This window comes from Anas acuta, chromosome Z (genome assembly GCF_963932015.1).
Source record: "Anas acuta chromosome Z, bAnaAcu1.1, whole genome shotgun sequence".
Taxonomy (NCBI): Eukaryota; Metazoa; Chordata; class Aves; order Anseriformes; family Anatidae; genus Anas; species Anas acuta.
The window spans coordinates 23,876,980-23,891,678 of NC_089017.1; the positions used below are offsets into that span (position 1 = coordinate 23,876,980).

A 14,699-nucleotide genomic window follows, 5' to 3' on the forward strand; every position below is an offset into this window, starting at 1 on the left:
AATAATGATTTGACTTCTAGGAAAAAAAAAAAAAGCTGGGGTCCAACAGCAAACTCATGTCACACAACTGAAGGAAAAAAGCCATTTCAAAACATTCATAATCATTATGTAATTATGGGTGTCAACAAACAACTTTTACCACGTTCAAGAGCAGTCAAACATCTCATAACAGAGTGCATGGGAGTGCTTAAAGAATGTGGAACAATCTGTACTGAGAGGAAATTTTTCTAAAGCAGACTTGGTGATCAACTGGAAAAAAAAAATCACATATTTCACATAAAGTATTCTGAATTGAGATTTTTTAATTCATTTTACTGAACTTGCAAAATATTAGTGTTTTTATCAGTTTTAATGTACAGATTGTAATGGCCACCAAAACTCCCTCCATTATCTTTCTTGTAATTACAGAATGTCCCTTTATACAAGAAAGTGTTTAATTTAGCTGAAGGAATAGTGTGGCAGCTAAAGCAGTTCAGCGCAGGATGATGAGAAAACCAAATACGTTCTATGACTCTATATGACCCTTCTGTTAACTACTCTTAATTGTCCAGTGCTTGGCATCTGACATCTTACAAAGCAAAATAGATGATCTTCTTTGTTAAGATGATTATGAAGCCTCAGTAAATTATGAAGACCATGGTATGCCTTCATATAGAAGGCCATAGCCTTCTGTTATGCTAATCTAAGAAATGAATTGCAGACCAAATGTAGTCATCTCATTTGTAGACATGAGGTTAAATTGAAAATGTAGAAAAATTCATAGAGGTAGAGGTTAAATAGAAAATCTGATTTGTGAAAGATGCTTAACGAGGTTACATTGTGTTCAAGAACAGGTGATAAGTTTAGAACACACACTGATTTTTCAGTCTTTTTCAATCTGAGAAGAAGGAAGGGATGATCTGCTTGGGTTAAACAAGTGTCCTTGCGGCCACTTTGGATTTCAGGAAAAAAAAAAAAAAAAAAAAAAAAAAAAAAAAAAAAAAAAACAACTAAGGATAATTAACATGAGAGCTAGTCGTTTGACATTATCAAGTATATTGTTATACTTTAATTCAATTCTTTAATTGAGATGCTTACTGCTGGAGACTGTCACATTGGCAGGTTTTCAAGACTGTTGTAATCTAATGAAACTACAGAATATCTCCCGTGGTAATAAAAACAATAAAGAAAAATGCTCTAACTGAACATTTAAAATGTAATACATTTTAAGAATTCTATTTTTGTGAGTCACTGATAAATTTCATCATTCAGAAAATAAAAAGTTAATGTTGACATTTATTTTAAAATGCATGCAACGAGCAGTGTTACTTGTAATTTGAAAAGGACATGTACTCTGTGTATTTGCACCAGAAATGAAGGTCTATCCTGTGAATTTTTGACGTTGCTTGACTTTACAGCTCTAACATAGATTTGTATTCATATTGTAGATATATGAGGATTCCATTGTTCTTCAGTCTGTGTTCAAAAGTGCACGACAGAAGATTGCCAAAGAAGAAGAAAGCGAGGATGAAAGCAATGATGATGAAGATGATGATGAAGAAGATGAGTCAGAGTCAGAATGTGAGTCCCCTGCTAGGTAGAGAAGATAAAGTGTATGTAGGGGTCATCAGTTGTTCTAGTTTCTGCTGTAAGAATCCGTTTTCTGTGAAAGAAAGTAACTTCTTTAAAAGTTTTCTGCTTTGGGTGTTTACATTCAGCTTAATTCTTGTAGCTTTGTGTTATTGCTGTAGTTGTTGGAGTACAGTAAACTACGTTTAAGCCAAAAACAAATCACAGAAGTGCTTGGTGGGAGCAGGTCTCACTGGCCGTAAGCGTTGATAAATCCTCTGATCCTATTCATGTTATTTTTAATTACAACTACCTGCAAATGCTATATACAATCTTTATTCATAGGTGGTCAACCTTTCAGGCATGATGTGACACACAAAAATCATCACCTAGTTAAGAACCAGAAGATGCAGCAAATATTCTTCAGTGAGAGAGTGATGAAGTGAAACTCCAGATTCTTTCAGAAGTAGGAGGTGACACCAATTTTTCAGAGGGCCCATCTGTAAGAAAAGACTGAGCTGGGCATAAACTTAGGCTGAAATTCAGGGCATGGTGCAGGAAAAACTGGAGCATGTCTTCAAAGAAAAGACCTCTTATCCTCTCTTAAAATCTTCTGACAATATATTATCCCTCTTGGTGAAAATATTTGTCTTTTGCTTCTAGTTTGAATTTTAGTCTGCTGTGTATATCCTGTTCCACGGATTAACTAGTGTATTGAAATTGTTGTAGCATGCTGATGGCCAAAATGGAGCCAGGATTGCCCATACAAAGGGCCTAAGCTCAATATGTCTTCCAGGTCTTGTCAACTCAGATTTCCTCAGAGGAAACATAAGCACCAATCATGAAGTCCCTGCAGACTCAGAGACATGATGTAGTAGAAAAGGAGGCATCCTATATTCCCCCTTTGTGCCACTCAGTACGTCTACACATGCTCTCCAGCTACGGAAACTATAGTACTTTGCCCTGAAGTACTCTTCCACATACAGCAAGCAGTTCTGCAAAACATGACATTTAAGCAGTTAATTTGGAAATCAGACACTTAACATGACCTTCAGAAAGGTGTATACTCCAAATGTGTTATCTTCACATGGCATTTCTGTGGTGTAAAACAACACAATTGCGTGCTTGTACAAATCACAAACATGTCTATGTGCAAATAAAGTGTTTTCAGGTGTGCATTTTCTCACAAAACCAGATAATACCTGTGGACACCAAGCATTCTGAAGGTGAAGAAGAAGATGCACATGGTCAACTTCAAGTTGTTCTTTATGGCATAATACAAATCATTGTTACAGCTATAAAAAAAAAAAAAGTAGAGAAATAAAAGCAAAAGCTCTGATTGTTCCACAGTTCCACAGAGAAAGTACGTTTTCAGGTTGCTACCAGGGGAGAACTTCTATGAACAGAGACAGCATTTAGAAGTTAATAAGTGATCTTCAGTAGTTGTTTTATTGAGTTCGCAAAGAGTGGCTACGTTTTTGGTTTTTTTTTGTGTTGTTGTTGTTGTTGTTTTTAAATTGTATATGTTGTTTTACTTTCTGCAGCAAAATCAGTGAAAGTCAAAATCAAGCTGAATAAGAAGGATGAAAAGAGTCGGGAGAAAGGGAAAGGCAAGAAGAGGCAAAGCCGAGCAAAAGCGAAACCTGTTGTGAGTGATGATGATAGTGATGAGGATCAAGATGAAAATGTAAGTTTTGTTCACTGAGACTGTGGAAGTGGTTGCAGTGATTACGTCTCTACCCTGTCTTGCTTGTTGTCAGAATTCTCACCTATTCATGCTTAAGCACATATTTAATCTGTATTCATTATCTTGAGAGAATTTGGCAAGGGTTTTTAACTGTATCTGGATGTGCTTAGGAGGTCTGGGCCCTGTGCTGAAAGACAAGAAGTCTAAGTTTGGAGCTTATTTCTTGGGAGTTGTTCCTACTTTCTTTGTAACATTAAGCCTCATGGTTTGTTTGCTTTCATCCCCAAATGAAAAACTCTTAGTTCGATTTTTTTTTTTCTTTGGTGGGTTCTTCTATTAATGGAACAAATGAAAGCAGACCTCTCCTCAGTTGTTTTTAAATGTCCATGTAGATAGAAAAATTGGTGTTTCTTTAGTGTCTTTTCTTCTCTAAAGAAGCCTACAGCAACTGAATTAAATGTCATGAAAGAGAAATATTAGATAACAGTATATTTCTTAAGGCTATCTTGATTTGTCAGTTTAATTGTCATCTTTCTCCACTTTTCTTTCTTTTTTCTTCTTTAACAAATTCCATAGAATAGCTGGCAAAGAATTTCTGACTTGTCTTGTGTCTCTTACCTCTAGGACCAGTCGGAAGCAAGCGGAAGTGATGATGAGTGATCCATAGGGTTTATTTTCTTGGCAGAACTGACCCCCTTCCCTTCTCTTCTCCCTTCTCCTATTTTATGCCCAGTGAATTCATTTTGTCAAATAGACATTGGGTTGTTTCTGTATTCTCATTCTCTATAAATTAGCTTTAGGGTAGTGCCAGACAAACATATGATATCATGGTGTAAAAAAGGAAAAAATGTAACATATTGTGACCAAATGGGCCTCAAAGATTTAACAACAAAGCAACAAAAAAGAGCTTTTGATGGAAAATGTGGGTTGGTAGTATATTTCTATGGGCTGGTTTTAGCTTGGTAATAGTTTAATTGTGCCTGGTTTTATCATTTGATAGTAAGTTTTTCAGTGGCATCAGAGAGACAAAAAAAAAAAAGTCTTTTGTAGCATTGATAACCAGGAGAAGCCATTAAAAGTCACTGGTTATTTTATTTTTCATCAGGCAGTTTTCAAGGTTTTTAATTGTTCTGTACTGTTTTTTTTTTTTTTTTTACACTGTGGTACATATATGCAACTTTGTTTAATAGCTTATAATTGTACAGTAGTTAGCCTTCATTCATCTTGTCCCATTTATGTTTTTTCCACTTTATGCTTGACGATCTTCAGAAAAATGCTTTTTGAATTGTATCAAATTTGTCTACTGTAAACTTTGCTTAACTTTTTTCTCCTCGATTAAAAAAGTTGGGTTGAAAAATGCTATTGAATATTGCAATCTATATAGTGTAATGGATGGCTTCTTTCATCAGACTGATCTTCTATGTTACCAATGTGGATTATCACCTTTCCCTAAAGTGTACTTAATCTTTGCTTTCTTTGCACAATGTCTTTGGTTGCAAGTCATAAGCCTGAGGCAAATAAAATTCCAGTAATTTTGAAGAATGTGGTGTTGGTGCTTTCATAATAAAGAGATAATTTAGCTTAATAGATACAGTCCTGTGTTATGAGTTCCACAAAAATCTTTTTTATAGTAGCGATGGGAGGACAAGAATGTTTCCTGTAGAGAGGTCCACTGTGGTCTGTCCAGAGTATGTAAAATAAGAACTCATTTTTATCACCACAGAAGTATCTTCAGAGATGAAGATAAGGCATTTGAGACATGTTAAAATAAAAATAAAGTTGAAGTAATAAAATAACTTGAAGTAAAAGTGTAATTCCTTACCTAATTACAATTCAGGTGATTAAGCAATAAAATAAATGGTTTGTTTTCTTTTTCTTCCAGGAAAAATATATCCCCAGGCTTTAGTGGGCATGAATACAATCACTTATGCAGGCAGGCATGTAGCCTGTCAGGCACATCTATAAATCAGTATTTTTAGGTGTTACCTTGAGGTGTGAAGACTGTGATGCACTAAGATGTGGTAGCGTAGATGCTTGAAGTACATAGTTAATGTTTCTGCTCTGTGTGGAAATCAAAACGTCTTGATTTGATGTAAATTTGGTAGAATATGTACAAGCCTGTGGTTTCATTCATAAACAGAACATGTCTTTCTCAATATGAATCATATTGAGATCATATTGCTGCTTTGCTATTATATTAATTGCTTCATTTTTTTCATCTAGTTGGTTGAAAAGTGGTTTTTGTGTTTGCTTGATGCCCATTTGTGTGTGTTAGCCCCACACTGAGATAATGTCAGCTTCAGTTAGTTTTAGCAATTTCAAATATTTCATTTGTTATCCTATGGGCATAATAGCCTTGGATGGTAACAGTATATCCAGGTGGAAGTAAAGATTATTTTCTTGTTCATAAGTTTGCCTTAAGCAATGAGAATAGAAATGGAAGTCATCTGCCTACTGTAATACTTGTTTGTCTCTCTATAGAGGTAGCTACTGTGATTTACTTTATGGATACTCTGAAACAAGATTTGAAGTAAAGAAGCAATTACTTGGGCATACACTTTCATGACCTGCGAACCTAAAGGATTATGCACTGTCTAAACAGAAAACTGGTAGGTTCCCACAGTTTGGTGGTGTTGAAAAGTGAATCTTTCCCAAGAACAGCTTCTTGCCAAAAACATATCCAGTGTGTGCCCTAGCCACATGGGAGACACTGTATTTCACAGAGAAACACAATGATCTCAGAGGGACACAATGATCTCATCAATGTGTATGAATATCTGGAGAAGCTTTGAAGAAAAGGACCTGGGCTTCCTGAGTTGAGTATGAGTCAGCAATGTGCCCTTGTGGCAAATAGGTTTAACAGTATCCTGGGCTGCAGGTCAAGGGAGGTTATCCTTCTGTTACTCAGCTCTAGTGAGTCCACACCTGCGTTTTTGTGTCCAGTTCTGGGCTCTGCAGTACAAGAGAGGCATGGACATGCTGGAGCACATCCACGAACAGTGCACAGTGATGGTTAAGGGACTGGAGCAACTGATGTACAAAAGGAGCCTGAGAAAGTTTTATTCTCAGACTCTTCAATTTGGAGAACAAAAGCCTGGGGGGAATCTTATCTATGTGAGTCAATATATTAAGGGAGAATGCAAAGAGAATGGAGGCAGGCGTTTTTCAGTGGTGCCCAGTGGCAGGACAAGAAGCAATGGGTGCAAACCAAAACATAGGAGGTCTGAATGTCAGGAATTACTCTTTTTACATGTGTGTTATGGAGCAGTGTCACAGGTTGCCCAGAGAGGATGCAGTCTCACTCCTTGGAGATCTTCAAAAGCCACCTAAACATGGTCATGTGCAAGTGGCGCTGCATGGCCCTGGTTGAGCAGGTGGGTTGGACAAGATGACATCCAAAAGACACTACCACTCTCAACCTTTCTATGATTCTGGGGTAGTTTGGTTTCCAGAGGCTGATTTGTCTTCAGGGATTGCTTCTCAAGGCCATACATATTTATGCTAAATTTTGACTTTTAAAATGAACCAAGTCTACCAACCCATTACACGTGACAAGAAACAGCTGGCAATAAGCTTCAGTCACTGATAATTTAGACTGTTTTTTAATTGGCAACTTACATATAACAGGTACAGTATCACATTGCTTACTCACAAAGTGCTTGGTGACTTTATAGTGACCCAATTTTATTTATTTTTTAAGAACCGATTATTTACAGATAGATGTGCAGGTGGAGAATAAAACTGAAGTAAGGACCATTGCAGTTGGTCCTGTTATTTGGCTTAGCATATGAAGGGTTGAGGGTGGTGAGGCCTTCTGGGGAGATCCTGATAAATGAGAGGGCTGGGCAATCACCCACAATATGACATTTAACAAGAACCAACTGCTGGATTCTGCAATTAGGAAGGGGCAACCCTGGCATGCAGACAGGGGAATGAGGGCCTGGAGTTCAGAAATAGATCTGGGGGTTCTGGTTGATTGGAAGTTGAACAAAAGTCAGCAGCGTGCCCTGGCAGCCAGGAGGGGCAACCCTGCCCTGGGGTGCATCAGGCCCAGCACTGCCAGCTGGTGGGGGAAGGGATTGTCCTGCTCTGCTCTGCGCTGGGCGGCCTCACCGCGAGCACTGTGCCCCGTTTGAGATGCCACAGTATAAGAAGGACATAACACTATCAGAGAGGGCAACAAAGGTGGTGAAGGGTCTAGAGGGCAAGATGTATGAGGAGCAGCTGAGGCCCCTTGGTGTGCTCAGCCCCGAGCAGAGCAGAGCAGGCTGAGGGGAGGCCTCATGGCGGCCTGCAGCTGCCTCACGAGGGGAGCGGAGGGGCAGGCGCTGAGCTCTGCTCTCTGGGGACAGCGACAGGACCCGAGGGAACGGCATGGAGCTGGGACAGGGGAGGGTCGGGCTGGGGGTTAGGGAAAGGGTCTGCACCCAGAGGGTGGTCGGGCACTGGGACAGGCTGCCCAGGGCAGTGGTCATGGCACCAAGCCTGACGGAGCTCAAAAAACATTTGGACAACACTCTCAGACACAGGGTCTGATTTTTTGGGTGGTTCTTTGGGGATCCAGGAGTTGGACTTGAACATCCTCAAAGCGTCCCTTCCAACTCAGGACATTCTATGATTCTGTGAATTCCACTGCTACCCAGACTAATGTTTTAGTTGTTATCTTACTATTTCTCTGTGCAAATTTAGTGTACTTTTCAAGATGAGCTTTTTAGTAGTAATCTGAGTACATTAGTATATTAAAAAAAAAAGAAAGAAAGAAAAAACCATGCTCTGGTTAAATCGTTGTCATACATAATGTTCCAAATTCTTCACAAACAAAGGATTTTTTTCAAGTAGGTACAAATATGTTAAAGCTGGATGCACACTTCTGCAGAATTCCTTTTCTAATACAAAGTGAAGACATGCAAAACACTTGGAACACCTTTTTAATGATACATACATAAAAGAACAATATTAAAATCCATATTAAGGGAGAATAACTCATTTCCTACATTAATTTCAGTAACTTACTTAAAGGAAGCTGCCTAGTAAAACTGGATACAGTGCAGCTTGTGCACTGGAGGACATAAACGAAATAAATAGGGGGAGGTTTGCTTGTTTCATTTGCTTCTTCTGGGGAGTAGGTAGCAATGTAAGTGGGCCAGGTGAATAACACTTAACAGTTTTATTTCAAATGCTATTAATATTCTTTCTTCTCCCCTTACACCTTCTGAAAGAAACAAAGAAAATGCAAAACTATGTACTTTAATTAATATAAATAGCTTCTTGCTTAAATGTGTTTAGTACTCATTGCAAAGTATTTCACTAGCTTTTTTGTAAAACCTTGTTATGTATACTGCTTTCAGGAAAAAAATAACAAAACACTAAGCTGTTCCCTCTCCCCCTTTACTCTGGCCCTGGAGGTGTACTTTTAACTCGCTTAGCTCCTGAATAAAGACGATAATTCATTGATTGCTGAGGCAGTGCATCAAGGCAGGGTGTGTCCTGGCAAACAGAGCCACAGTTCATGTGCACTAAAAATCAAAGGCAAAGCTGAGGTAGCAGTAAGCATTAAAGAAGTGTGCAATTAGTACATTGTTGGTACATGCTTAATACTTTTGACTACCCAAAAAGTACATCAAGAGCTTTATTAATAATTCACAATCTGCTGTCACTTCCTCATTAAAAAAGCTTGGAGAGTGAGGTTTATTGAACACATCTTATCTGCAAAGCCATTCACAACAGGTTAAAAACAAAACGGAAACTTTTTAGAAGGGTTTTTGGAATGCTCCCTTTGGTTCCCTTCTGCTCATATTCCTAAAATCTCTGATATCTCTAAAATTCATAAATAATAATGATAAAGCAGACAAATATTCTTTTTCTATACAGGGACTTAAACTGTATGGTGAAACATGAACGCAAATTGAGTTTTGTAGGTTCATGAAAGAGGCTAGTGTAAGTAGTTTACATGTGTGTTTTGGACATAGTGTAAAGGGGAAAGTAGGTTCAGGACAAGCAAAGAAGTAAATGTAATCAATTTTGATTCTTTTGTTGCAGTAGAATTGTATTTTATTTTAAAAGGGATCCCTCACCTCTAATCTTCTTGTGAACAAGAGCAAGAAGGCGGATGAGACAGAAAATAAGCATGTAAAGCAGTTTACCAGTCAACATGTACCTGGTTCTTCCTTACTGAAATTGCACATTCCTTTCAGAGGGTACAGTTCATTGTACTGTGGGACTGTGCAGTCCTACATTTTAAATGTTTAAACATCAAGGGCCATGTTTGTCCTTGGGGTAATTTTTAAAATGAAAACCAAAAATGCCATGAAGGATTATTCAGATGCAGCCTGCCCATTCTCTGCAAGGAAAGTCAGAAAGGTTGTATCCAAAAATTATTTAAATATGACACAAAAGTTAATCAAAAGTTGCAGCAACACTCTTTTATTTCTCCTTAGCAACCAGGAGATTGCCCTCTCCTGAAGTGAGCCAAAAGCTTGTTCCAGGTGTATCTGCTTTTGCATGCAGAAGTCACATCTGCTCTCCAGACACTTTTGGGGCTTGTCTTCATCTTCTGTGTTTGTTCATGTTGAGAATGTGGCAATATTTACCTTACTCTTCACTCTGCTGTCAAATGGAGAAATGGATGTGCTGAAGAACACACTGAACTCTCTGCCTTGATCTGACACTGTTGTGAGGTTAAATATTTTTATTCCCCTGCCTCTGTTAAAATGACATTATGTTTCAATCCATATGGTATTGCTAATTACCCCCTGTTTTCATGACCACAGCAGACATAATAAGGACAAAATTATTCTCCAGTTAGAGGACGACAGCTTGTGTTTTCTTCCCACATGTGCCAAGTTGCCATTGAAATCTGAATCACAATAAATACAGTAACATGGACTTCTTGTGCTTTCTAACTGACCAGAAGATGTGTATCGGAAATGATACCTGAGAGAGGTATCATTTTTCATGTCTTTACAACAATTTCCAGACTGGGCAGCTGTTTTCTTGGTTTGTGCTTGGTATCAGAGTTACGTTACTGTGCACAGTCCACTGTTTTGCTGACATAAACTCATATTGCTTCATTATATTTACCGCTTTTCATGGGGTAAACAGTCTTGCTGTTTTACATTATTACTACCTGTGAATACAACAGTTGCATGGGCTATTCTTTCACCAGAGGATAGAGATAAAAATAGATGGAGACTGAGAAGACTGCAATACTGAGACATGAATGCACTGTAAATGAAAAAGAAGTATCTGCATGCCAAACCTCATTTTCTTTCTCTGAAAGACCCGTAGTTTTTGGTGGCATTGACTTTGTATCCACTTGTGTTACTTGTATTGTAAGATGTTTTTTATCCCGTTTACTGCAGCAATATCTATTATATACATTCTCCCTTTGGGGCTTAGGCTTGCTTGCTCTTCTGTCCATCAGCTTTCATTGCAATCAATTTTATATGCAGTTGGATGTCTTACAAAATAGAAGCAGTTGCTGCTTCATTGTGCAGTGTTACTTCCCATCTTCTTTGTCCTTTTATCATGAAATGGGAGAGAAAAGAAGTGGGAGGAAAAGGGCATTTTCTGACCATTCATTTAGAGCTCCTCATTTTGTGAGATTAGGACACCATGTTGCTATTAGTGCTGCTGTCTGCTGGTGCAACCCTAGGGACACTCTAGTGTTCCTTCAGTTGTTGAGGTTTCTTTGAGCAGTTCTTAAGGTCAAGGAATAAAGCAGCAAAGCTGTACTGTAAGCGCTGCTGTCAGTGCACTTAAGCACTTAGAATCACTAGTAATATATTTAAAATTTCACACTTCATTAAAACTACATAAAGGGCAGTCCTACCAAAATTAGAAGCATACTTCTACTTTGGAAACTCCTGTTATGGCAACTTCCCTCCCTGCACGCATCACTGGAAGTAGCTGTGCAATTTCTTCATGCTGTCTGTCTGTCCTGCTGTTTCTCTGTGAAAACCTGTGCCTCAGAAACAGTGATAGACAGGTGATGAAGAAGACAGGATGAGCTAATGAAAGCAGTCAAAGATGGAGAGTCAAGATTCAAATCCTAGTCATCCTGAGCGTTTATAGGAAACTCATTTAGCCTGCATCCTAAATCAATTTTTTCACTGCTTCTGGGGTACCTGAAAGATACAGTGACAGTGTGTAACAGGACCCACACCAGAATCTAGGTATGTTAGTGTGATGGTTTCCCTGAGATGAACAGAATAAAAACATTAGAGATATTACAGAGAAAAAAAATAAATAAATAAATATATATATATATGTATCCTATATGTTGCAAGATTATAATTTCTGATTAGGAGTAAACAAATTGAAAAGGATGTTGGTGCCTCCTTCTCCTGTGTCACTCAGACTTATGCACTTCAAATCCTCCTCCCCATTCCCAGAACATAAATGCTAGAATCAGCCCACTTGAGACTCAGTCACCAAGTTGTAAGTTAAATGGAGAAGTTCTAGTTTATTTTTCATAAGCACTCAAGTGACACATTTTTTCTTAGCAGGTGACATGCAGTTACTCCTTTGTTCTGAGTACATCTGGGGCTTCTTTTCCAGCTGTACCAGATCTGATTGCAAGTTAGCACAAGAAACATTGCTGCTCCAGTCCCTGGGGTGGTAACCAATTTAAATCAACGTTACCAGGTGAATGTTCCCCTGGATGGTGCACAGCGATTAATAAAAGAGGTAAAATTCTGGTGGGCCCAACTGTGTGAGTGGACAGCTTGTCACCTCTTTGGGAGCTCACGTGAGCAGAACTGTTTCATCCCAGCCTGTGACACTACTGCTGAATTCAGCAGTAGTCTGGCTGCGTATTCTGCCTGTATCACTGTTCCTTGGATCAAGGAGTGCTGCTTGCTTCTGTGAGTCTGCTTGTTTTTAGCGTCTTAACATCTGTCTGATGAGAGATGTCTAGCCTTGGAGAACAGCCCCGTTGCCTGTTTGGGAATAGGCAGTCCAGGCTGGCTTTCTCCCTGGAGACACCTGTGTTGCTGCTTGACAGTGTCGGGTAATGACAGCTTCATGGAAATATCATCATTTAAGACTCCAAAACACATTGACCTGCTGTGCAGAATTCACACAATTTGTGCAATGACATTTCTTTTCAAAGGAAAGATTTTTTATGAGACCACTCTACACTTTGCTGCTCTAAAAGGGAGCAGCTTCTGAAAAGTTGCCAGGAGACTGTCTCCAGCGCATCATGAGCTGGAATGTCATCCTTTTCAGCTATCAGTCTATCTGCTATTCCCACCTCAGTCTTACCATATACTTTATACTTCATAAGCACTAGGACCTCAAGCAACAGTTCTGAGTCAGGCCACCTCTATTTATCTGCTTAGGTTAAACCTAGTGCAGGAGAAATGATTCTCAGTGAGTGTAGGATCTGACAGTACACCATGTGATGTCACTGTTTGATTTGACTAGGGCATTTAGTACTGAAAAAGGAAGATAAATATGAAATATTAGGAAGATAAACATGAAATTTCTGAATATACTTCTTACCCTTAGTAATACAAAGAGCTACAGAAAATATACTCCTATGAAAGCTGCATTCACTGCAGATGCAAACCTTTTCAGGAAGGTCACATATCTATGTTGATTTTTTATATTCATTGGAATATTTATTGGAGGCCTTTTGTTCTCTCTGTCTTTTCTAGAAAATACTCTCTCACACATAGATGTATCAGCTGTCTTCTGATAACCTTTACATTCAGTAGTTAGTGGAAGGTTTACAATGGAAGCAATCATGTCAAAAGCAGTAACCCATCAATTGTGTTAAACTATCCCTCTTTGCTGAAGATTGTATTTTGCCTTTAAGATTTTAGATAGCAAAGACAATTTAACTTTCCTAAGGCTGAATCCTGGAGGACTTTTAAATTAAAGTGGAACTCAGGATCTTGGAGGTCTTTTCCAACCTTAATAATTCTATGACTCACTAAGTGAGGAATGAGTGGGATTAAAAAACACAAAAACAAAAATAAAACACACACACACACACACAAAAAACCCTACTTCCATTACTGTGAAAGTCATTTTTGAGATATATACTGAAGCTACTGAAGCATCTCTTGTTTTGTGACACAGAAATGAATTTCAGCCTGATGACAGGTCTTGCAGGCATGCCTTCTTCAGAAGGCTCTGAGGAACTGTGATTGTCCCTGGGGTCAGAAGGCCATCTCTGGCCACAAGTGCTCTCCATTCCAGCAAAGAGCTTCCTCATCAATGCAAGGGAGGGAGAGGGAGCCCGGGAAAGTCTACTGTCTATAACAGCAGACCCCAAACAAGCAGATCAAAGAGCTTCAGGAGGAGGTGAGCAGGCTCAGGAGCATCAGGGAGTCAGAGAGGGAAACTGACTGGTGGATCTGTACTCCGCCCTCTCTGAGACAGACTCAGGAGTCTGCCACAGCACAAGTGTCTCCTGCCATGCAGAAGACAAAAGTTCCCTCATCCTGCTAGGCAACAGGAGGAGACCTAGGCCAAGAAGGGGAATGGAGGCAGGTTCCTGTTTGGGGTGGTAGGTGAGCCCTGTCCCTGCCCACCTCACCTTCCCATCTACCTGTATGTAACAGGTATGAGGGTCTAGAACACGACAGAACAATGAAGTAGACAAAAGCCCATCCCAGCTGGAGAGGGTGCCTGAGGCACGGCAGCCTGCCCCTGCATTGCTACGTCGTCTGTCAAGAAAGACAGAAAGGTTATTGTCATGGGGGACTCCCTTCTGAAAGGGACAGAGGGCCTGATATGCTGACTGGACCCAACCCACAGGGAGGTCTGTTGCCTCCCCGGGGCTCAGGTGCGAGACTTTGCTAAGAAAGCCAAGCGCCTGGTACTGCCCAGCGACTGCTACCCGCTGCTGGTCTTTCAGGCTGGTACTGACGAGGGAGCAAGGAGAAGTCCAAGAGCAATCAAAAGGGACTTTAGGGCTTTGGGGCGACTACTTAAAGGATCAGGGGCACAGGTTGTGTTTGCCTCTGGGAGGATCAATGCTGACAAGTGGGCTTACCACATTAACTGGCTTCAGGACTGGTGCAACTGGCAGAACTTTGGTTTCATTGATCATGGGAAAGTCTACATGACACAGGGCCTGCTGGCACCAGATGGGATGCACCTCTCTCAGAGAGGGGTAAGGATTTTGGCCCAGGAGTTGGCAGGGCTGATAGATAGAGCTTTAAACTAAAGTCTAAGGGGAAAATGGATAAAACCAGGCATGCCTGTGATGAGCTAAGGGATGGTGCTCTAGAATCAGAGGGACTGTGTGCTGGTGAGGTCTTTCAGTCGGCTCCACAAGGTGCTGTGTGTAGAGAGGCGTATTTGAAGTGCTTCTACACAAACGCATGCAGTATGAGGAATAAACTGGATGAGCTAGAAGTCTTGGCCCAGTCCCACAGCTACGACATCATCGGCATAAGCAAAACCTGGTGGGATGAGTCCTAGGGCTGCTGTACTGCAATAGGTGGTTACA

General features: G+C 39.8%; 1 protein-coding gene across 8 annotated transcripts in view; it reads left to right on the forward strand.

The window, feature by feature from the left end:
• The window catches only part of SMARCA2 (SWI/SNF related BAF chromatin remodeling complex subunit ATPase 2), a 120,378-nt gene extending 115,558 nt beyond the window's left edge, over positions 1-4,820 (forward strand). For 7 of the 8 annotated variants that reach the window (XM_068667787.1, XM_068667789.1, XM_068667790.1 and 4 more), the window contains 3 exons: positions 1,428-1,560; positions 3,093-3,235; positions 3,860-4,820. In XM_068667787.1, coding sequence (XP_068523888.1) covers positions 1,428-1,560; positions 3,093-3,235; positions 3,860-3,895 — 312 coding nt within the window. In that variant the 3' untranslated portion in view covers positions 3,896-4,820. The remainder of the gene's footprint in view (positions 1-1,427; positions 1,561-3,092; positions 3,236-3,859) is intronic. The other variant, XM_068667793.1, reaches the window with a different exon arrangement.
• Positions 4,821-14,699: the final 9,879 nt, after the last annotated feature.